Below are 24827 nucleotides of genomic sequence, written 5' to 3'. Positions count from 1 at the left end.
TCGCATTTTCCGATGGCCTTTATCCATAATTGATTTCAAATATAGACTCCTAAATTATTATTTACCAGCAATAGGAAAAAGACTTTATAGCTGAAAAATGAACGATTGACTAAGAACAATTAAATGGGAATTGGGAAGCTGAAATTTTATGCAAAGAAAGCAACAAATGGCAACACAAGCGCCTGAGTGGAGAAAAACAACCTCAGAGTTCTGAGGTTGGGTGTTTCAATTTGTTTCCTCCACATTACTGTGTAGAGTTGAAGAAAAAAAAATGTTCTTGAGTGTGAATGGTTAAATGGCAGAAGGAAGGATGCATGAATTAAACAGGTGAAAAGGAATGAAAAGATCCCTCTTCGACTTCAAATGTAGTAAAATGACAAATGTCAAGTCGTCTCTCTTTTTGTCCCGCTCTGTCCAACCTATAATACTAAGTAGTTGTTGTTCTATATCTGGACACCAGAGGGAGGCAGAGTAGCATTACACAGAGTGCGAACAACAACGGAAAAAGGGCACCAAGTAGCACAAATTGGTTTCCTTTATTCCCGCATTCAAGACATATGGCTATGTTGGAGAAATAAGACCAAAAGCAAACGGTAAAAGGAAGTGAGTAACAACGTTGAATTAATTTAAACTGCCACTTTTGAATGCTGCTGCTTTTTTTTTTCTCAATGCAGCATTATCACACCAAACAAGCTCCATAGAGCCTCATGTCCTCCATTTTTGTAGTCCCGGTGCGTCCATCGCCAGTCTCTTATCCACTTTCCCTCACGTACCCCAAAAATAGGCCTTTAACTGGGACCTCCAGGCTTTCTAGTCCCCCTAAAAACTGAAAGAAAAAGAGGCATTGCTTCCTGTGCCTCCAATTATGAAGTGATGCTTTGGTTTTGGCAGCATTCAGTGGCCATCACAGCTTTCCTGTGGCGTGGACACAGAAGAGGTAGAATGAGGGGTCGAAACGAGAAACGCAGAAAAAATGGACATCCTGCAAATGTTTTTGCTTCCTGAGCATTGCAACTTATCCGCTAAACTATTCCAGCGAGGCTCATGGCAAAATGCTAAAATCATGCTGAGACTCGCTAACAAGCAATGCAATAGAGAACAAAGTACTGTATTTACTTTTGACTATAAGGAGGCAGCTTGTGTCCAAGAGCAGACTAAGGACACAAAGTGAAAATTTAGTGGATCCAAAGATTACAGCACCCGGAGGTAAGGTGCAGCTAAGTTAGCATACATTTTGATTATTGTCATCAGAGGGATTTATTAAGATGGTGTAGGTCTCAGCATCACAAACAAGATTTTATTTATAGCGAGACTAAGGGCAATTTCAGCCAAGTGGAGACTCTGGAGTGTAAATAAATTGCAGCATCCAAAGTTACTGTCCCTTATATTTACAGTGCACATTTGATATATGTTGCCAGATTTTATCCAAGAGGAGACTAAGGACTGCTGCAGCAATGTGGAAATGTTGGAGCGTAATACGCAGCAGAGGTAAGGTCTCGTGAAGCAAAGTTGAAACTGCTATATGAGAAGGTAGCATCCAGAACTCTTCTGCATTTGATTCTCTGGATTAAGATTATTATTATTTGTTTTTCCCCCTCCAAGAAGAAGCAATGTGGAGATTGTGGAACATACATCAACTTAGAAGTTGCAAGTCTTCTCCATGGAAGGAGCCATATTTTGTCCTAAATTGCTACTGCAGCAATTTGGAGATTATGGAGTAAGATGAGTACCTAAGAAAAATAATGTGAGCATGTATATTTAGTTTTGTCATTTGTTGACAATCAGAAGTGTGATGATTCAATTCTCCTGTATTTCCTTTTCGGCATAAGCAGCCAGATTTTATTGAAGGAGACTAAGGGCCGCTGCAGCAAAGTAGAGACTGCGTATATGTACTTTTGTCATTTCTACCCATGCATCCTCTGATGGCACGAGGTGCGAGTCCCTTGTACTTAATTGATCCCATGGCCGTGGCAGCAATGTGGAGACTGTGGAGCATAATCACAAAGTACTACTGAACGATTTAGAAAAATAATCTAATTGCATTTTGTCCGTTAATATTGCGATTTATTATGCAATTAACAAACAGATCATTAATGAATCTCTATTATCTTATTTATTAGACATTGGTTTTATAGGTTAGAGTCATGCTAAAATAAAGGCAAATGAACCATAAATTATTGGAGAATAAATACGCATTTCCTCCTCAACACAATTAGCCAAATGGGGTTAAAAGAGTAGATGATTAGCAATGACAAATTAAAAATCCAGCTGGTTAAGTGCCAGGTTAGAAAAATAAGCCACTTGTTGCACCTACCCAGGACTTCTCCCATCTTTTTAGCAGCTGCTCATGCTGCGTGAGCGCACTCCTCCATTGGTTCAAATCCCTGGACGGAGCGCTCTCCTCATCTGTCGAACAACCAACAATCTCATAGCACACCAGCCGTGACACAGCGCCGCCGTCGGGCAAAAAAAAGGTACCTCCGACGGCGAGGTGGAGGTCCACCTGCGACGCGTCGCTCCCCGCGCCGGCCTGGGCCACGCAGCCGTAACGGGCGTCCCGGAGCAAAGGCCCGGTTCGGAGCCGGCTGCTCACAAGTACCGTGTTCCCGACCAGCGGGAGGCGGTACTCTGTTACGGCCGTGTCGGCGCTGCGCCCATTTATGAGCCAGTCAACGTGGGTGTCGCTAGGACCTGAGGGACACAAGCGGACTTTTTTATGTTGACCCAATTATTACTGGTTACTTTTGTTCAGTGTCCCATGACTCCCCCGCTCATTCGCGATTTTCTACTCGCGGACGTACTGTTAGGAGGTACATTTACGCAATTACTGTACTGTATCTAGGAGACCTAGATAATCTTAAAGATGATTTAAAATTCGTGAAGGAACAGCAAACGAAGATGGCCCAAGCTGATTTTCTCACTCTCTGATTTAACCAAACAGGAACTATTTCTTCAACCACAAAATTCACTCAACAGTTTAGTCATTAGTCGACATTAAGCAAATGTGCAAATGTGAAACATAGTTTTTTGCTTTTTACAAATTATTTGTTAGGGCTGTGAAGAAGTTGAGATTGGATTCACATTACCCACTTTTGACTAGACAATTGGAATTAATCAAATATTTTTGCATTTACCAAGGTTATAATAGTTCTGTATTTTTCGTTTGTTTTTACTTTTTTTTTTTTTTTTTTTTAAATTCAATACATTTTGTTGTTTAACAGTGGTTTTGTTAGTTTTTCTTTTTCGCTAATGCTTTCAGTTTTCTAAAAGTTTTAGTGTCGTTTTTTTTTATAGAGCATAGAGTGAAAGACATTTTAAAAAAAAAAGTAATATTAAAGTAGTTTGTAATAATTCGCCATAAAATAATTTCATCAATTTATTTTCCATTTGCTATTAATCCAATGTGTTGTGACTTGCTGATACATGTCCAAGGATCAAGTGAATGAGGCATCTTCACAAACCACTTCACTGTTCCACATCTAATATGGCTGCGGCTTCGACGTACCTATGATGGCGTCTATAAATATCGTTTATGATGATTCAGTACTTGCCGACAATTGTTACAAAAGGTGTAATTCAAGTTTATTGACTGCTAGCGGCAGTGCTGCAAGAATATAATACGATAGCATCAAACATATAAGTATGTTTGTCGGGTATTAACATTTGGGCTCCAATTGGACTGGCCCCGAGCAACCCCCGAAATTCCCGATTGGGATGTCCCTGCATGGTAGTCAGAGTTGTTTTCAGAGGTTTACGTCTGTGTTATTGGACTAGAGGTTCCACTGTATTTACCATACAACACTGGGTGAACGACATTGTCACAGAATGCTTGTTATACAGCAGAACAAACAGGGTTAGGTATTAAACCCACAAGGTCTCCTCAACTATTTTCTGTTATTCTGACCAAACCAGCAAATTAAAAAAAGCAAACAAGCCAGTGTTAGACACATTTGACACCTTTTATTTGTCTCCCTATACCTACCTACTGACAAGCTCCATTTATTTACATGTTTTCCCCCCCCCCATATATACACACACAAATATCTTGACAGGTTTGCAGGCACAAAAACGGCCCAGTTGGCATAGTGGGATGTAACACAGTGAGCCTACCATAGATAAAAAATAAAATAAAATAAAAATACCACTGCACCCCTTCTCGGACATTCAAAGTCGGCGTGTCAGCTCCTTCTCACAGTACTTCAAAAGTTGAAGAGCTCACAGCATAGGCCACAAGGTTAGTCAGGCCATGCAAAGGAAGTCCAGACACAAATGAGCAGCAGAGTTAGAGGTGGGGGGGTTTGGTGGGCGGGGGCACATAACTCACCCAGGGCCAAACAGAAGAGTAGGAAGGCCTCGTGGGCGTGAAGCCCCCACGCCTGGTCCTTCAGTAGGGGGGGCAACAGTCTCACTTTCGCCTCCATGTGAGGCTTCACGGAGGAAGAGGAGGAAGTGAAAGTAGAGGATGGGAAGACAGATGAAGAGGCTGTGAAGGCAGGAAGGAAATGGTGGGGAAAGGGAGGCGATTAAAGTAAATTGAGGAACACAGGACACGAGAGATGTGCAAGAGACAGAATGGATGCTGGAAAAAACAATAAATAAAATTCACCTTAAATACCAATTTCGCGCAAATATGGATGACCCAAAAAAGTTTCAGTTAGTGGATAAAGAGTGGATTATTGAGAACAAGTGATAACAGCAAACAATGTGGCAGTAAAACTGGAGAAATTCCTCTCAACACACGAGTGATTTGATTTGTGCGATAGATTTCCATTCCATCAGCCATCGTCCCCCTCCCGAGAATCAAGCCGGGCTGCAGCTTGCTGAGCAAAACCTTCCCTGAGAATTGTTGAAGTCCATCGGCCCAGGATGCAGACAACAAAACGAGACTAAACAAAAACGATGACTTACTCAGCCTGTACAAAGAAAACTGAGTCCAATTTGGAAAACATTCACGTAACTTACCAATTTGGTAAACAATGTTTCCAATTTGGAATTTGGGAATGAGCTTTTCTTGCTGGACCAAAGCTAAAACGGGGTACACACATACACATACCGACAATGGGGATAAATTAAGAGTATTTTTCCTCCCCTGGATCAGTGAGCAAATGTCCGATTGGATAAAGGTTATCGATTAACCTCTAGTGTGATGTGAGGTGTGTTAAGACGAGTGATATTTCTGCCCGATTCGCTCGGAAGATCCAACAATAATAAATGTTAAACCTGTGCAATATTTACAATCACATATCATCAAGACACTGACACCTGATTGCAACATCAAATGAAATAACTGCCAATTAGCTGTTGGTGGACACAAATAGAGGAGCAACTGGTTGTGTTGAGTGTTTGCATTAAGTCATTCACCATAATAAAAATGAAAGCTTTCTAGAAAATGTAGCATTGAGCCTATTACCGTTTGTATTTTCAAGCAACGTGGATACCCTGTGGCACTGTACTGCCTCTCCAAGGTCAGTTTTGGTACTACAAAAGGCACCTGGTTTGTTTTGAGAAGACCTTGGTGCAAATATTGTGCTGTGTTGGTCAACTGGAACTGTATTAAGAGCAGTAAGAACACGCATGGTCATGTATTGGGTTTCTCACCTTTTCAAAATTAGTTGAGTAAAATCGGTACATGTGTATGTACTAGGGTTGCAAAATACTGCGTTGGAAATATTTAATGGGAGTTAACGGGAATAAACCAGGAATTGACAAAAGTGAAGGTTGACTCTTAGTAGGAACTTATATATAGTTCAGACATAAAAAAATTGAAGTATATTTTATCATAAACCTGACTTAAACAACATTTCATTAGCTTTGCAATGATTAATCGACAACTAATCAATTATCAACATATTCCGATAATTAATTACTATCATTAAATGCACAAAGTCCTCAGAATTTTGGCCTTTCCACTATAAATATTCTCAGATTTCTGTATTCCTCCATGAAAGCAGATTTATTACAGTATCGTTGTGTTGAATCAAAATCACTTGCAAAAATCAGCTTTTACTTTGGAAAACAAGGAATTATATATCTGACATGTTACAGACTGGTATTTGAATATAGGGATGAAAATTAAACTTTTTTTTTAAATCATATTCATTGATTAATTGACAAAATAATCAACATATTAATTGAAACGCAAGTGGGACCTTGACTTGTGAGTTTTTCAAGATCTGTCGAGCACCAGCTTTCTATATGCTGATGTGAGCGGGCAATCAAAAAAAAAAAAAAAAAAAAAAGCTATCAAATTACTGTCATGCACTCGCATGTGGGCAAGGAAACCTACAGGGATCCATTTTGTATCGCTGCCTACTTTTATGATACCTTTCCATGAAAATACCCTCAGATTCCAGTTAATTCCCATAACTCCCACGGAAAGTTGGAAATTTTGAATATTTAAAAAATTCTCCATCTTCAAGGCGGGGTCTTCTGTTTTCACTCAGGAAAATACACTTTATAAATACAGGATGTATACCCATGAACTCCTTCTCAATCGACACCTCTGGGCTTCTGTTAATGTGTGGTGGTGATTTTTTCCATAACCCCCACCCCCCACATCCTGTATTTATAAAGTGCATTTTCCTGAGTGAAAAAGGAAGACCCTAGCCTTTAAATTCCAACGGAAACTTTCTGGCAACCCTAGTATAGATACCCCGCTTTAGAGGACGCAACAGCTTCCTGAACACAAAAAGTCAAAAGACGACGTGCACCTTCCATTTTGTTTCTAGCAATAAGGCTCGTCGGCATCAGCGAACTGGATGGACTGGGAGTCGCAGTCCACGTCGAAGGGTTTCTGCGGGGACGGGCTTTCGTCGCCGAAGTCGTGAGAGGGCACGCGCCCGTTGCTGCACTCGGGCTCCGTCTCGTAGCCGGTATCGCGCAGCGCGCGTAGGTTCTGGCTGCTGTTCTGCGCCGGCCGCTCCATGGCGGCGACTTTGCCTGACACGGCCGGCGCCTCCATGAGGCCCGCTTCGCAGGCGCTGTACTCGGGCCCGACGGCCTCGCTTTTCTTGTGCGAGCCCAAGAGGGCCGCCCGCAGCCGCAGGCATGGAGCCGGGAGGTACCGCATGTAGCAGTTGTAGGCCACGGCGGCCACGAAGAGGACGAAGAAGAGCAAGAAGAGGAGGAGGAGGGCCATGGCGTTGCCGCGCTGCAAGTACTCCGCCTCCGGGGGGACGTGTTGCTCGGTGGGCTGATCGGTGCTGCCGCTCGGGGTTAGCGATGAGCGGGGCGGGGACGTGAGCTGCACGGCGGCGGTGAAATTGGGCGGAGCGAGAGCTGATGTTAGCGCTCGGTCAGCTTTACCTTCCACGCCGTGCGTGATCTCCTGGCTCTGGCGGGTGGTTGCGGCTTGCCGGACGTCAAGGGTCAGGATGTATCCGGCCAGGAGGCGAGTGAAGTTCTTCCCGACGGCGGCGGCGAACTCCACGGACCAGCACTCGTAGCGGCCCTGGTCCTCGGCGGCCACGCTGTAGATGAGCAGCCCGTTCTCTCGGACGAAGTGGAAGCGCGAGGCCTCGGTGAGGAGCGAGCCGTTGGATCGCCACGACACGTGCGCCGCGTTGGAGCGCACCAGGCACGGCAGCTCGGCGGAGCTTCCAGGCTTCACCGAAACACGTTGGTACTCCTTCAGGGGCACAACGGGAGCTACCAAAGGAAACGTGATGTTACTTTATAGTCACAATTTTAAGGTCTGGAAGGGTAAATGAACCTCCCTGCTGCTGTGCAGAAAATCTTTTCTTCCTCATGGAAGGGCGTAAAAAATAACTGAGAAGCACTGCTCTAGCTATATGACTAAATATTGCAACTATTCTAGCTTCATGGCTTTAAATCTACAAAAAAATTCTTCTAAATTTACTGCTATCTCCGCCCACAATGATGACATCGTTTTTTTCAATATATATTTTAATACAGGAAATACAACTTGATTCTTGTAACTTTAGAAATTTTTATTCCAAAATTGTTAATATATAACTTAATGACTATGTAAATAAAATACCACTTTATGTAGTTATTATTACAACTATTCTAGCATTTCCCACAATTTTAGTACCCCAGTATTATTTTTATTACTACATCTAATCCCCCCCAAAATAATGCATCATGATCGATGAATGGGCTTTTTATCTTTTATGGCATCTTACCTTTAGGACATATGTCTGCATCGCCACTCAAGCTCTGAATTAGTCTCCTGGAAGGAAAAAACAAACAAACCTTTTTATTTAAAAAACAAAACAAAAAAACAATAGGCACAAATGTAACGCCAGAAAAAAAACAGAGTCAACAGTGAGCAATATTTAAAGCTTATGTGTTGGTTGAAATACCTGAGCTGCTGTCTAGCCGTGTCAGAGATTTTGACGCAGAGAGCAGTGCGAGGGTCCCAGGCACAGTATGGGTCTCGGGCCAGTATACAGTCATCACAGGACTGGTAGCTGCTGCAGAACGCTGTGGGCGACTGAACAACGCCCGAATCGGAACCAGCGTACAGCGATTGCATCTGTGAGGAGGGGGTGAGAATCCCATTTTTTTTTCTCTGACGTGAAAAGGAAGCAACTAGGTGACGGAAGTGTTTAATATATGACAATATTAACCTCGGATGACAACACCAAGTTTTTGATGGGCTCGGAGTTCTTCAGCAGCTGGATTTCCTCAACCATATGGACCTCTCCACCGAGGACCACTGACTTGTGGAGGACCCCCTTATCTAAAGTGACGAGATCGTAATTAGCGTGGCCTGGCTCACATTCTGGGAAATGTGTTACCTATTGACTCTAAATGTTTCATGTTTTGTACCCGTTCCGGTGAACATGACATCGAAGATGCTCCCGTCGAGGGCGTGGACCCGCTCCACGACGACCTGCGTGTAGTTGACGTCCTTGGTGATGAGGCGGGGCCTGTTGCCCATGGGCAGGACGGGGTCTTCCAGCAGGGGGTGGTCCTTGACAAATTGCAGGGTCTTGTCGGGGAGGTGCAGCGAGCTGGTGATGTTCTGCTGCCGCATGCGGCTGTTGATACACTAAAAGAGCATACAGAGATGTTTTGAAATCAGGAGGAAATACTGTATTACGGAAAATTGGGTTGTATTTGTTGGATAGAAATAGTTGGCTCTCTGGAGTGTCTGCCCAAGTGTCTGAAAAGCTTCTAAAACAGTGTCTGACTTCTTTGACACTTCACTTCAGATAAGACCTGTCCTACTCCACATAATGGGGCTACTTTCGTCAAGAAATTTACATTGTGTCTTTAAAATCATAAATACTTGATGTATATTATGAACTTACTGCGCCAGGGCGTGGTGACGGAGTGACGCCATTGTAGCGAATCCACTTAGTATGGGACTGCTCCACAGTGGCCTTCTGCATGTACTTGCCCTTGGAGAAGAGCTCATCCACGGTGGACATGTTGTAGGCGCATACAGCCGACAGACCAACATTTCCCCTTTGGAGACAAGATGGAGGGTTCAATTATAGAGACGTAATCATACAGTTGATGTTAGTATAAGAAAAGCAATATAAAAAATGCAATATTAGATTAATTGAAGACTAAATTTTCCATAGGTGTGACTGTGAATGCTTGCTCTCACAAAATGGATGGAGAGATGATATTCAAATGTGATGTAAACAAATGCGACTGACCACTGGGAGGTGAAGACCCCGTAGATGACCGTGTCCCTCAAGTGCGCACCCTTCAGGATGAAGACATCATGCACCACGTTGAAGACAAAGTTGAGTTCGGGCATGGAGCACACCAGCTTGGCTTTCAGGAAGGACGTCCACTTCTTTTGCAACGTCCTCTGACCTCCCTGGTCACCCTGCGTCAAAGATCAACAGAGATGAGCTTGGGGAAAAGAGATTTACGATGACGCTGCTCAGAGGGCTATGATGAATGACACACCCACCTTACAAACACGCGCCACCCTTGGAATGAGCAGATTGCCAAAGAACTCGTACTCCACGGATACTTCGGTGAAGAAGTAGTAGATTTTGTCGTCCTCGCCATCTGCAGGGTTCTCCCCTTCCCTGATCACGTCAGCGAAAACAAAACTGGGCTCTGCAGAAAACATGTCGGGAAGGACACGGATAAGGTTGAGTAAAGTTTCGTTCTTGAGTTGCAGTTTTGAAGAAAACATCTCACAGATGTGTTTTGACAGCGTAAAATTTAAGTAAGGCCATTGTCATGATACTTAAGACCTTTAAGGGAGGATGTAGGCCTAATGAAAGAAAGTGTTTGGAACGTGCACATATCAACATTTATTCACACAAACAATAAAAACTACCCAATGACTGATATTATAATTTCACTTTGAAAAGTGGATTTGAATATATTTGAGTAAGGATAACGGAGGCCTTCATATTGGAAAATCAAATGCTAGATCCACCAATGATCCACCATCCATTGTTTACTGTTAAGAAATGTTGACAGATCACTTTTTTCAGGGAGCTCACCATTGAGCCATGATGTGGAATACTCCGTCCTCAGCAGGTATTGTGATGGAGAGTATTTCGAAATAATGGGCTCGCTACCTAAGAAGTTATAAGCTGTCCCAGAGTACAGCTCTCCATCTGATGAAAAAAAAGGGATTTTATTTCTGTGGGAGGATTATCAATTATGAACATGTCTTTTCACGTAAAAGGGTCCTTAACTCACCAACCATGACGGTGGTAAAGCTTTGCGAGGGATCGAAGGAGCACTTCCCCCTGCCGTCTTCTGCTCGACCTTCCAATGAAAAGTCAGCCAAAGTCTAAAAAAGAACAATATCAAGATGCATAAAAAAAAAAAAAAAACATTTTTGGGAGAAGGCGGGGTTAAGGCCTACAACCGCTACCAACTGCTTTTCACCAGGATGACTGACAAATTTGGTGAGTAAATGAGTATGGCAAAGCACTCAAAATGCATAGAATATAGAAAGTTTATATCTAATAAAAACAAAAGCAAAAAAAAAAAAAAACTAAATACAAAGTAAAGGAACTCAATCACAAAAATAAAAGTAATAGTAATAGCTGCAAGTTGTGATGAACAGACACGTGTACCCACTCTTTCATTGCAAATCCGCAAAAAGGATCAAACTTTGATGACAAGCAATGTCAGTCAGAATTGGGAAAATTTGGAGTTTGTCAAAGTACAAGCCCTCCAATTTGCATAAAATGGCTACTTTTAAACAAAATGGATGCCTCCCTGCTTAAAATTGGACATGGCCCTTGAGATTTTTTTTGTGCATCCTGCTACGATCAATATGTCCAACCAATTATGTGTCGATCGGCTAACTGCCGCTATTTTTTTTACAACTTTCCAGAGAGGTGTTAATGAGTGACTTTTGAGCAAAAATGTGAAAAAAGGTAGCAAACAACTCACCAAATAATCACACTGCGGTTGAAAGGCATGTGTACCACAGACATAGAGCCGCTTGTCGTCGACCACCTGCAGCACTCGGATGTAGTTCAGACAGTCGGTCTATTTCCCAACAGAGACGCGTGGATTGAAATACATTGCATATTCTTTGCAGTACAGTGAGGGGTGCCTTGACTTATGAGTCTTATTCGTTCCTTGAACAAGCACGAGATTCATTATACTCGTGTATCAAATTAATGTTCTCCAAATGAATTGAAATGTCGTAACTACACTCTCCTCCCCAAAAATGCACCACCATTTTTTAAAATTGCCTTTAAATCCTCATACTGTATGTGGGCAAACAGAATTGTAGCTGTCTCACCTCCTTCGATTTTCCTTTAAGAGTGCACATGGCTATGGGGGTCTCGCCAACTTGCCACAGAACCTTGAACAGAGCAATTTTTAAAAAGTTTAAATACAAAACAAAATTTTTCTTCATACTGTATGTATTAAAACTGTCTGTATGGCCGGACAGAAGATTATGGTGAAAATGATCTTTGGAAACGATCAACCCCTCTCTATCCATGCACATGGGCACAATAAATGATGACAAATTTCCATCATACCTTGTTGTTTCGGATGGTCACATTCTTCTTGCTCAGCTCAAAGATGGCCTCCCGGGCGCCCACATAGAGTGCGTCCCGTTCGTCGCTAAGCAGCAGCGTGGAGTAGTTGAAGATGCCTGGCTCAGAGAATTCCATCAGCTCCAAGTCTGAGCACAGGAACCACAAAATTACACTGAAAAATAATCAGGTTTTGCTTTTTCTTTGGCTTTTTGTGTTTCCTGGGAAGTCTTGAAATTCCGGGCAGTAACACAGCTTTTAGATCTAAAAATCAAATCTAAACCATGACAGTAACATCCTGGTGGGTCGCTAGGCAACAGCCTTTACATACTCTATACGTTGATTGACACCACCGGTCCCAAAACAAATAAAAATGGATGAATTGCATCAGGAAGCCATCCAGTGCACTTGTGGTGATCCCTGACTGGGAAAATCTGATTGCTTGACTGCAGCTTTAACTTTCCATCAATAGAGGGCGGCAATAGACTGTGAAACAGTGATGAGTAGTTTGAACAGAACATGTACAGGTAGACTGCACTGTGTTGATGCAGCAACATGGTGACAGCGAAGCTTCAGGACAAAAAAAAATAATAAAAAAAATATATATAAATAAAAAAAATAAAAAAAGTCTGTTAACCTTTTTTGTGATTGACTTATCCAGCTTTTTTTCCGAGCCCTAACTGAAGTGTTAAGAAGTTAAAATGTTAAAAATTACTGATCCATTTTGATAAAGGTATTGTAATGACCACAGATTGACACTAGAATTGATTAAATCACTTCATATTACTTATTAATTTGCTGGATTTATGGAGAGTCATTGAATTTTGCTGCATTGATCTGCCCAGCACAAGACAAGACAAACACTTGAAACTTTTGCCATTTAACATCACCCATCTGTTAATAAAAGGATCAGATTGGTAGCCCAAAGCTATTGGACAAACATTCTGTGACGCCAGTGAAGGAGGTGTCCTGGAAGGTGACCAAATTATCTCAAACATCACTGCTTCAAGACAAAGCAGCTGGCTTCCTGTGTATTTCCAGGTGTTTTTTTTTTGTTTTTTTTGTCTAGTATGCGAAATGGGCAAAATGACCTTGAAATAGCTCCTCCAAAGTCAGCAATCCTGGCTAATCAGTGACAAAGTCAACAATAAATAATAATAATAACAACAATAATAACAATAATAGCTTAGTAAGGAAAATGTACTCTAAAAGGTCAAAGGTTTATATTTTTCCCCCTTGCTTGTATGGGTTCAGGTTATTTTCGCTTAAGACATAAACACAATGCACAGACAACATATAAAAATAGTTTTTCTGTCAGCAGGAAACACAAAAAAAGTTCTGTCAGACAAGTTGCTGACCAATTTATCACAGTGAGAAAAGATCAGCGTGTATTTTCTTTGTCAGTGCAAAGCCGTCCTTGTGGTCTGACTCCCAACATCGGGTTCTGACAAGATAAACAGTTATTTACAGGGAATTACATGCTGAACCATCAATTAAAACATGATGTAGGGTGGACAGTCCAGACACCAAGGAAGGCTACTATGCTCACTATGCAACTGCTTCACACTTCAAGTGCCTTCTATTGTGACTTTTCTAGGCATTGTGACAAAGAACTACCAGACTGTGCTTACTCATGAAAAAAAAAAAAATGACTCAAGTCGCATGCATATGCACAATCACACAGTCTGGAGCACTTGTTTGGCTCCTCATGGTGCCCGCATACTCCAAAAATGGAATGTGTACAATACAGTGATTTCCGAGCTATCCGGATGGATGGGGATTGAGCCACTGCTGTAAATAGCGAGCAACCATGAGAACTGCACCCCCAAAAAGAATTTGGAAAACTCTTAAAACAGAGAATCATAAAGCATCAACACCATGCATCTAGCATGCACACAAGCATGAACCCATGTTACATGAACTGAATTAGTATATTATTAACAGAAATAAACCATTCTTCACATGAGGCTCATCAACTGCAATAGCTAGCAAAATATTCTAAATAACAGATATCACACAGGCACGACAAATGTGCACACTAGCACTTTACACCAACCATTAAACCATTAAAATCACCCTTTTCCCTTTAAACACAAGAATAAAAGTTACTGGCACATTGTAATGGGAAAGTTGACTAAATCAACTATTAAAAGTGATAGGGAAGCAGGTGAAGGTATATTCAAGGTTTGCAAAGTGCCAACTATCAGGACTTGGACATTTCAAACGCAGATGAAAAACATAATCAATGAACTAAACCCAACAAGATTCCACTAGATGGCACCAAAATAATTATTTCTTTGACATTGGTATGGCACAAAAACAGAAATTTAATTTAGTCAGCTCATCAGGAAGCTATGTAGAAGCTTGATAATGATCTTGATCATTGAATCGAGGACCAGGATTCCCTACCCCAGTGAAATAGCGAATTGGCAGACAGAAACAGGAGCTCAGAACATTCGCAAAGACTATAATGAGTTCAGCTACGTTAGCGCATCAGTATCACTACATTACTTCAACTATATTTACATTTGCTAGACTGACCATCATGGAGTTGGACGACCAGGAACAATCATTTCCATGGTCTTCTGTTGACTTATTGAAAGTGACGCACCATTTTGTCTCGAAAATGAGAAAATGATCAATGATGTCTTAGTTTCAAAAGTATAAAGTTGAAATATGAGGATAAAGTCATACAATTATAAGAGCTGTTTTTAAAGAGAAAAAAAACAATATGAAGACTTTTTTTGTTTTAATTTTGTTTTACTTGGCTTTGTGCTCCACTAATTTATAATTGTATATTTTTTCTCTTTTTGGTACAGCCTTAATAGTTGCGTGGATGTGCCTTTTCAAAAGGATTACTTTTTTTTTTTTTTTTTTTAAGGTTGACTAGTGCTAATACACAAAAATGAAATACGTGTGTTTCGAAAGGACTCACCTTGGTGTCTCCAGGAAGTTCGGGGCACAGCATGGGGTCCATGGGTGGACACCTCCAGGAGCAGTCCCAGGAAGACACTCAGCACGCCATACCCCATGTTGGACTCCGACAACTTCGGAACGGTGAAGTTTCCTCTGCAAAACACAACGGTGAAAGTGAGACAAATGCGGTCGCAAGCCAAAATATATTTCACAATTCAGACGAGGTGAAGAAAGAGGAGGAAGACGTGCTTGCAGGCTTATCTTCTCACGCGCCGTTAACCAAAAATGGGATGAGAACACAAAACCACTTCCCTACTGAAATGTGTCATGACTGATTCAGTCTCATGTTGCTTGTCACATGCAGTTGAAGAAATTCAATGCAACTGTAAATGTTAAATGGCATAGACTAGAGATAATAGTTTTGATTTAAACTCTAAAAGATGTCAATTTAACATGATCATTATTGCGGCTATTGGACAAAGTGGCGGACAGCTGCACTACACACAGAGATACCACTTTTGGTTCATGTTGTAATTTCAAGTACTGTTACATGGTGGTTGTTTGATGCCATCTGAAAATCTGGGGGTGTGGGGCGACTTAAAAGATTAAGTAGAAATATTAAAATAAATCCCCAACTCTGTTCTCAATCTCGGTTCTGGCCAAGCGTGCCTTCCAATGGCTGCATGTATAAATCTTCAGGTCAAGTTTTACAAGAATCTGACGCGGCCTGAGACGAGATTAACGAAAGTTGGATTTACTTTATCGCTCAAAGTGATCAACTGACATAATTCCATCCCAAGTGCTTCCAATTTCTTTGGTCAATCATGTGACGGGAAAGCTGCATAACTTGACTTTTGTGTGTTGATGCTACATGCTAGGCTAGCAGAACTCACTTTTCCTCACTGTCGGTGGCACCCTAGTCTTCACACGACATCACATCAACAAATATTGTGACGAACACAGAGGGTAGGTGACTTGTGCACTTATTCACAAACAGAGGGTAAAGTGATCCGGACAAAAGCGGGTTATTCTTGTTTTTCCACAACACCATTAAAAGATACCCACAGCAAACGAGTGAGTCAGCCACATGAAGGTAGAGATAACAGGTTATCAGGTGTCTTGTGAGAAGAGGACACATATGGTAGGTTTTAGCAGTTACCTTGTTAAGAGAGTTTATTGTGGACATGTCAATGTGATCTCCAGCAAAAACGACTTAAAAGGATAAAAACAATGACATTCGCCCATTTGTCTACAGACTATTTGTGTTTTCACGTTCCTAAATGCTATTATGTTTTTAAAATTTGTTTAAACACAATGAATTCTCCGAAACGCTTTTATAAAAACAAAGAACCAAAGCAATACTGTTTCTATCCACTTTCATTTTGTCTTATGTTCCATTTGTCTGCCCCTAAATCATAATAATAGCAAACATATTAGGCTTCTCTGGTATTGGAACAAACCAGAACAAATAATCCATTGTCTATTGTGGCTGAGAAGGACCAAGTTCTTGTCTCGTCCCCCCCAACCCCGTTTCCATTTACACAAAATGTTTACATTAATGCAAAACAATGTGGTTTTGGTTAGTTGCTTACAGATGAATGTTTGCATTTTCAGGTATTTTCAACACAGCAAAGCAGTTTTACACCGAAAATGGATTTTTCACGTCAGTTGTTCATTTGCGAATGTTAGCAATTTCAGGGTTATTAAAAATATATATATATAAAATAAAAAAAAAGTGAAAATGGTCTAAAGGAGTTTGTGATATGAAAACTTTTTTTGGATGAAAACACAGACTTTGCCATTATTTTTTTCAACAGTACATTTGTTACGTTGGTCTTCTGGTATTAGAGCAATCGAGAACAAATGATCCATTGTATGTTGTGACCCAAAAGGACCATAAAGGCTAATTCTAAATATAGGTTAGTCATTACTTTTAATAACTAGGGTGTTGATGGCAGGAGGGTACATAAACAATCAATCATTTCTGTTGGGAAAATGGTGTGGGTGGGGGTTGTTAATTCATTATTGATTCTCTAGTAAATGAGCACAAATTGCCTAAGGTGTTTTCATCTCCCAAACCTTGGGATCACCAACCAGTTTCAGTTTCAGGCACAAACTCTGTAATAGAAGGGGTTAAAGGGGTGTTGCTCCAAGTGCACAAGGACCAATTGTTTACTGAAGATGGCCTGCACTCACTCTGCCGCCAGCCAACCCCCCACCTCAGTCCCTCTACATCAACACTCCAGAGTAGCAAACAATGAACAGAGAGGAGAGGACACAGTCTTGCCAAGCTAAATGCCGGCACAGTTCGGCTTAGCAGTGAGTTCACAGATTGCAGAATTGTCAGTCTAAAAGAAGAGTGAAAACAAAGACAAACGTCTTAATCACAACTTTCTAAGTTTCTATGAACTTCAATTCAAACCAATCTAGCTAGCACTGTGCATGCGCCCCATTTAGGTCAAGGCTTAGCAAAAGCCTTAAAAGCCCATTTGGAGGGCTTGGTGGGTTACAGTAGCAGAAAGAGCAAAACTGGCAGCCACCCTACGCCCGCTGACAGATTTAGAGGAGCTGCCATACCGGGCGTGGATATTCAAGATGGTTACCATGTTGGCAGGCCTCTTTGAGCCCTTTGTGCTGCCTTTTCGGCTCCTTGGAGTTCACAAGGAGGCAGACACCTGCTCAGGGCCACGGGGTTCCTTCCCAGTACCGCACTAGTGACTAAGCACTGATTTTGGCTGGATGCCAACTTGGAGCAGAGAGGGTCGAGTAAGGAACATTTTCTTGAAGAAGAATCTTGGCTGCACGATTTGGAATTATGTACAGTGTTTCCCAAAAAGTCTTTACAATTGTAGGCCACAATAAGGTCCAAAGGAATGTCAAGTTTAAATAGAATGAGGTTGGGGAATATTTATTCATTAGGGAACCAATGCCTTGAGGACTGTGCATTCCTGTAAACAAGAGCAGAAAAGACAAATAAGATGGTTGGTTGGTGGTACCAAGCAACATAAGCTAACGTTTTGTGAGATTTGGAAACATCATAGACGACGTCATGCCTGGCCCTGGCAGTGGTACAAATTATTGTTGCCGCCGTAACAAACAGTCGTTCCATCCCACAATACAAGATGGTGTCTTCCCACATTTCAAATACGCTGTAGACAAGACTCTGGGCATCCGGAGAGCAGAGCAGTGAAGGCGGATGCTACAGAATTGGTCATTCACTAGTTGCCAACCTCTCAGAGCTCTCACTGGCTTACACATCAATGCATCAACAACAATGCAAGAGAGATGAACAGCTTCTTATTCTTCCTCATTCGCAAAAAATAGTGGTTTTTTTGTGTGCCAACACAATTAATTGAAAAGAGACAAATGATTTGAAAATGAAACAGGAGATAAAAATACCTTGAACCCATTCTCATTTTGTTGAAATTTTGAGTTTTTTTTTGTTTTGTTTTTTTTAATGTTCAATTGGTCAATAAAAAAAAGAAAAGAAAAAAAAGAAAAAGATTTTCTAAACTAGGAAGAAGAAAAAAAACTTAGCCAGGATGTATGTTTAAATATTTGAATATATTTTTACAATACTTATTAAGCATTTTTTTTATTTATAAAATGAATGGAATTATTTAAAAAAAAGTGATTAGTTAATTTAATTAGACTAATTTGGGGATTTTTCTTGCAAAGCTTTGATTTGATTTATTTTCTTGTTGCAAACCATTGTTTTCAGCGCAGTCGAAAAATGTATACATTTTTACATGTACAGTACCTAACCAAACATTACAGCTCTCAAGAACAGTTCAGTGTGTAGAACAACTCCGATCCTATCAACACATTTAAGGCATTTAAGAGGAAGTCGGTAAAACTTTTAAGTTAAAGATGTAATTATTTTGTTCATTCTCACACATGGTTTAGCCTGTCTCAGTTAATATTATTTTATGTACCGTACTTTGACGAAACAGCTGGATTATCAATCTCCAATCCCCAAATTTTATGAGCAGGATTTGAAAGATCAAGCGGTGAATCACACATGGCTTTCCTCCTTTCATCTGACCCCAGGGGGGGATCGGCACAGTGCAATACCAACATTCATGAGGACTCCTTGGATTATACCCGTCCAGCTCCCTAAAGTCACCATGTGAACCAGAACCAGAAGCAGAGCTTCCACAGGTTAGGGCAAGGACTGCAGTAAATGATAACGGGAAAGACGACACTCACTTGAAACGAAATCCTAAGGAGGGGACAGATTTAGGGATTACATGCAAGTTTGGCTACGAATACGTGAGTGGACGTGATACTGTAAACTAAGGGGTGGGGGGCGGTGACCACACAGACCAAGAGCATTAAAACAAATGCAGGCGGCTTTTAGGTTCCCCACAGCATGATGAACTGATTCTGTCAGTCCAGCCGAGGCTTTAACAATCTCAGCGTCTAGGCTTAACCAAGCATTACAATTCCAGCTGGCATTCATTCATTTGTGCGATCATTGAAACTTTTGCCCCATTCCAGTATAGTGGCTACAGGTGGAGAAGTGTGTTATTTATTTATTATTAATTAATTAATTAATTTTTTTTAGTGTTTGAAAGGCTGCCTCATCTTAATTACTTAATTACTGTGCAATTTATGTGCGGCTCGTAAAAAGATTTCCTAAATGCACCGGTGTGACCTCCGGTGGTTGGCCAGCCGCTGAGAGATGACACAGCAGTCTGGATGCATTATCCACTCAAACCTCACCAGATGACAGATGGATGGTTGGATGATTACATGATTAGATACAGTCGTATGCCTTAAAGCTTGTAAAATATGCCTGAAATGTCAGACAAATTTTGGACTGTCATGTCATCTCACTAAACCTCATTTCAACTCGTATGAAAGATTAACTTTGCGTTTGTTCTGCTTTTTGGCATCATGGGACACTTTCTGTGGGAACAGAGCTGTTTCTGACTAAGTGAACTAGTGGTTAATACATCTGGTTCTGGGTTTGAATTTCGGTTCCATCCTTTCTGTGTTTTGTGTTCACGCCAGCTTTCTCCCACATTCCAAAAACAGACACATTAAGTTAATTTAAGAGTCTAAATTGTTCACAGGTGTAAATGTGAGTGACTGGTTGGTATACCCGCCTCTCACCCAAGTCTCTGGGTAATCTGGTTCCCTCATACATTCCAAAACCATACATGTTAATTGAAGCCTCTAATTTGTCCATTGGTATGAATGATTGTTTGTCTATATGTGCCCAGCCATTTGCTGGCGACCAGTCAAGGCTGTACCTCACCACTCGCCCTAAATAATTTGGGAAAGCTCCAGCTCCTCTGCAACCTTAATGAGGAACTTGCATAACAGAAAATGGATGGATGCATATTTGACAAGCAGCAGCACTGTGCGAAGTTGTAGACTGCAATGTTAGCTTCTCATTAGGATTGCATGGTGTACCAGCACTAGAAAAGCACCTTGATAGCTTGCCATCAAACATGAGACAATATTAAGTTTTTCAGTTTAGACTTTTGACGTCTTGCACCAGCAAGGCTTCTATATTTATTACTTGAGATAAAAAGATAGGCGGGTGGTTAATGTCTGCTAAACCTTTAATGTTACTTAAAACACTTACAGACTATGCTTTGGTTTGTTTAACCAGCATCATGGAACCGTCAATGTACATTCATATAATCCATGCCCTTCCTCAACGATCAAGAGAACACAAGAGAACCGAAAACAAACTATTCTTGGTTATATTAAAAAGTGTGGCCGAACGATCAATGACTGACCTAAAAAGAATAAGAGCTTGTGTGAAGGAAACACCATACAGAGGATGTAAAATGGAAGCCCTCTTATATAATTACTAGCTGTACGGCCATGGCGGAGCTAGCATGTCAACCTAAAGTGGCCACAGCAAAGGCAAATGAGGGGTCAGGTCCTGCAAAGGGTATATTTAGTATGCCGATGGTGAGTTTTTTTTTTAAAAAAATAACACACCCTTCCTTTAGTCACATGGCCAAGGAGGATCTGAAAAACTTTGAAGAGTGAACATATGGGCAAATGATGTGTGTGGCGAGGATTTCCATGCAGTGTTGCCTCCCATTCTCAGCACAGTAAGTTCCTCCTTAGCCAATGCTCTAAGTAAAAGGAAAAGCCAGAGTTTTGAGCATCCGCAATGCTGGTAAAACAAGCTAGCAGAGATGTTAACGTTAGCAGTCTACATTATCACTCACTGCTGCTTCTTGTCAAACAGCACAAATGAATGGACATTGATTGGACACAAATGCTTAACACCAGTCAAAGAAGACCCAAGTTAGAGTCCAATAGCAGGTCCTTTTGAGCCAAGAGTAATAGTGCAATGTACCGTAAACATCAACTTCTGAGTCTCACCTAATGCCTGCTTTGGCTAGTTCGGTCGGTCGAAAGTCACGACACATCTAATTATGTGAATTGGTGGCGCCGTAGCAGCTGTGCGAATGTGCAATGCCCTGACAACCATAGATTTTTACACTAGATGGATAATACGCGCTGTGAGCCAATGCAAAGTAACGTTGTCACAGGTCGGCCATCTTGGGACAGGGCTGCTCGATCACTCATAATGTTACAGTCAATGGAGCATGGACTTTGAAAAAACTGTAGAGTGCTCAACTCTTCCAAATTTTCAACTGATTTTCAATTTTGTTCAAAAACAACTATGCCACATTAAAAAAAATAAAATAAAAAATAAATCAACAAATTTAAAATTCAGCCTGAATCATAGCATTTTAATAAGGTTTGTAATAAACCAATCCGTTTGTAAATCAGTTGAGTTATGAATATTTACTTTATAAGTAAAATCTTACCACCGACTACAGCACAGCGCACCGGAGCAGTCCCCCGTCTTAACTCTTTGACTACCAGGCGTTACAAAAACAAAACAAAAAAATCCACAGTGCCAGCCGCTTTTGAGCATTTTAACTCATCTTTCAAGGCAAAAAGAATATTTTTTGCCTTTACTACATATACAATGTGGCTACTCAATGAAAGATCGCATTCCATTCATTGGAATTTTACTAATCATCATGAAACGTCTTTGGCAGTCAAAGAGTTAAGATGGCCAACCAGTGACGACGCTGCTGGCTCCGCCTGGAGACATCTAGTGTAGATATCTAGGCTGATGACAACCCTCAACCGTTGCGCTAACTCTAAATTCTTAATCCTAACCCCTTTCCCTTGTTCTAAACCTTTGACCCCAAGTCCTTTCCTTTGCCCCAACCCTAAACCAACGCCTCAATTTGGTGACTACAGTCTGAGGTCACCACGCATTATCTGAATGTACTGAGTGAGAGACACCAGCTGCATGAGTGCGCAATGTCCCCACTCTAACCCTAACTGTAACCCAATGACCTAGTTCAGGCACTTCCATCTGAAACAAGTGAATACATTACAACTGAAGTAGAAATTAACAACGAATGCAATGTGAAAGCAGCTACCGAACCACTGGATAACAAGTGGACAAATTTATTTGGTGTCTTTTCTGAGTCCAGTTACTTGCCTGTGGATATTCTTCTCTCGGTGCCAATCTGTTTATTCGATAAAGTGTTGTAAAACCAACCCCCCCAAAAAAGCAAAACACGTTCAGTTTATCCTTTGATGCTGGCTGAAATACGGTCTAGTGAAGTACTGATGGCTGGAGTGGTATGCAGGAACAGTGTAATGATTCATAAAATAAATGGAAGATGACAGAACGAGTAAAATTATAGCTTAAATATGTTTTATAACGTTGCTGTTGTTCCCATTGTTTTATTACAAGTAAATACAAGTACATCAGGAAAATCCTGATATTTAATTACCATAATTTTACCCGATTCACTTACAAGAAACAACAGTAAGAAACTTCTCCTACAATGTCCAGTGTCCAGGTATTTATTTCAAAACCTCACTAGTTTATTTTTGGGCAAAAAAGTTACTGAATCAATTTCACCTCACCCATTTAAAATTTAGATCGATATGATCTGATATGAGGGCGGCACGGTGGTCGAGTGGTTAGCACGTCCGCCTCCCAGTTCTGAGGACTCGGGTTTGAGTCCAGGCTCCGGCCTTCCTGGGTGGAGTTTGCATGTTCTCCCCGTGCCTGCGTGGGTCTTCTCCGGGTACTCCTCCCACATTCAAAAGACATGCATGGCAGATTAATTGGGCGCTCCGAATTGTCCCTAGCTGTGCTTGTGAGTGTGGATGGTTGTTCGTCTCTGTGTGGCCTGCGATTGGCTGGCAACCAGTTCAGGGTGTACCCCGCCTACTGCCCAGAGCCAGCTGAGATAGGCGCCAGCACCCCCCGCGACCCTTGTAAGGAATAAGCGGTCAAGAAAATGGATGGATGGATGGATGATCTGATATGTGGTTGCCTATTGGTTTCAACCATGCCTCAAGAAAACCGCGATTCACAGACAAGTCATTCACTGCAAGTAATTTTACTTGGGGCCACTATAATGGCAGCCAGGCCTCCGGGACACATTACGCAGCCTATTTTGGGAAGCCGTGAAAGCCTAAGGTTGAAAGCCTTGCAGTCTCAAGTGTGTGACTGGTAGTCCAATCTGTGTGTTGTTTGGTTTTCTAAGCAGTCCACGGCAGGTGACTTCACTCAATGTGGGGCAAGATCCATTTTGGTTTTTATAAGTCCTCCAAGGGTAATACTAAATCTGCATTGATCAAACAAATGTTTTATTTAGTATTTGTGGGTTAATGGTTTGGTCCCTTTTCATAAAAATTCCTCTGACGTTCTGTTTTGAAGACTGCATGGAAAAAAAGTAATGATGGAGATTGAATGTAGTAGTGTTTTTAAAAATTAAAAAGTAAAATAATTCACAAGAATAATAACAAATAATGTTAGAGGAAAAATGTATTCAATCCTGCTCGATTGTGTTAAAATGTTTGGAGAAGGGGGACAAAGAAAATCTTTTGAGAATAAAGTCCTAATCTGAATACTACATGCAAAGTCATGTAAAACTGGAATTTTTCAACAAAAAAAGAGGTCACTTATGAGAATAAAGTTGTAACATTACAGGAGAAGGGATTCATCACTCTTGTGTTTAACTATTTTGTTTAAATTTAATTAATCCATTTGTTTTTACAATTTCATAACAAGCTGGATCAAATGCTCTCACAGTCCGTTTACGCCCCTTTTGTAGTGCACAATTAATCCTTCAACTCAACCCAACTTTATTCATAAAGCGCTTTAAAAACAGGCATTGCTGTGTACAAAGTGCTGAAACAGAAATTGGTTGTGCAGTAAAGAACAGGTTAACAAAACAAGAATGAAACAAACAAATCAACTCTCCCACCAGTCACTTAAAAGAGTAGCAAACATCCCTTAACATGATCCTACATCTCATCGTCTCTGCTTCCAGTTGGCACTCATTTCCCTCCCTCTTCGTTCTCTCAACAGTCTTTAGTGGGCACCAATTTCACGGTGGTAAATTCTTTCCCGGCATGGACAAATACGAGTACTTCCCTTTGGAGTTGTGTGTGAAAACTCACGGCATCACCCATAAAGGCTGCCACAGTATGAGTCCTGCCAAATTTGGCAAACCAACAGTTTGTGGGGGGGGGGCTTCACAGAGCGCAGTGGAGACAAACAACACACATAGGAGCGCAACAGAGGGATTCTCATGATCTGTTGATCATTAAGGAAGCAACTGTACGCATTTGGAACACACAAAAATAGGTAAGTTAGGTGAATTAGGGAGAGGAACCAAAGGAGTAATGGGGGCCAAATTTTCATTGGTAGCAGTTGAAGAAGCATCAAATCATTCCCTAAAATCATCTTATGGCCATATTCTCTTAAATTTCTTGTACTGAATATATTAAAAGGTGAATGCAAATACAACACATATTCCTTTAAAGTAGCCTGTAGATGAGACGTGCAAACATGACTGGCGAAGATTAGTATAACTTCCGGATCTACTATGCAAGTTAGCATCACAATCCAAGTGTGGCACATTTTCAAAATAGCTCTCTATG

The 24827-nt window shown here is 41.2% G+C and overlaps 2 protein-coding genes across 6 annotated transcripts in view; both read right to left on the bottom strand.

Moving 5' to 3' along the window:
* Positions 1-1463: 1463 nt before the first annotated feature.
* LOC144002049 (uncharacterized) lies at positions 1464-4442 on the bottom strand. The gene is made up of 4 exons (XM_077496885.1): positions 4325-4442; positions 2479-2691; positions 2315-2406; positions 1464-1730 (listed from the first exon to the last, which is right to left on the bottom strand). The coding sequence occupies exons 1-4, from the start codon at positions 4419-4421 to the stop codon at positions 1683-1685; spliced, it is 450 nt and encodes a 149-aa protein (XP_077353011.1). The 5' UTR covers positions 4422-4442; the 3' UTR covers positions 1464-1682.
* Positions 4021-24827, bottom strand: part of sema4d (sema domain, immunoglobulin domain (Ig), transmembrane domain (TM) and short cytoplasmic domain, (semaphorin) 4D) — a 37050-nt gene continuing 16243 nt past the window's right edge. For all 5 annotated transcript variants that reach the window (XM_077496880.1, XM_077496883.1, XM_077496878.1 and 2 more), the window contains 14 exons: positions 14884-15017; positions 11952-12097; positions 11708-11770; positions 11350-11448; positions 10645-10738; positions 10443-10559; positions 9896-10047; positions 9633-9808; positions 9279-9435; positions 8794-9016; positions 8592-8704; positions 8325-8497; positions 8145-8191; positions 4021-7647 (listed from right to left, as the gene is read on the bottom strand). In XM_077496880.1, coding sequence (XP_077353006.1) covers positions 6725-7647; positions 8145-8191; positions 8325-8497; positions 8592-8704; positions 8794-9016; positions 9279-9435; positions 9633-9808; positions 9896-10047; positions 10443-10559; positions 10645-10738; positions 11350-11448; positions 11708-11770; positions 11952-12097; positions 14884-14980 — 2580 coding nt within the window. In that variant the 5' untranslated portion in view covers positions 14981-15017 and the 3' untranslated portion in view covers positions 4021-6724. The remainder of the gene's footprint in view (positions 7648-8144; positions 8192-8324; positions 8498-8591; positions 8705-8793; positions 9017-9278; positions 9436-9632; positions 9809-9895; positions 10048-10442; positions 10560-10644; positions 10739-11349; positions 11449-11707; positions 11771-11951; positions 12098-14883; positions 15018-24827) is intronic.

The sequence above is a fragment of the Festucalex cinctus genome, chromosome 15 (assembly GCF_051991245.1).
Source record: "Festucalex cinctus isolate MCC-2025b chromosome 15, RoL_Fcin_1.0, whole genome shotgun sequence".
Taxonomy (NCBI): Eukaryota; Metazoa; Chordata; class Actinopteri; order Syngnathiformes; family Syngnathidae; genus Festucalex; species Festucalex cinctus.
Note: the sequence above shows the minus strand (reverse complement) of the source record. Positions and strands in the feature narration are given on the sequence as shown.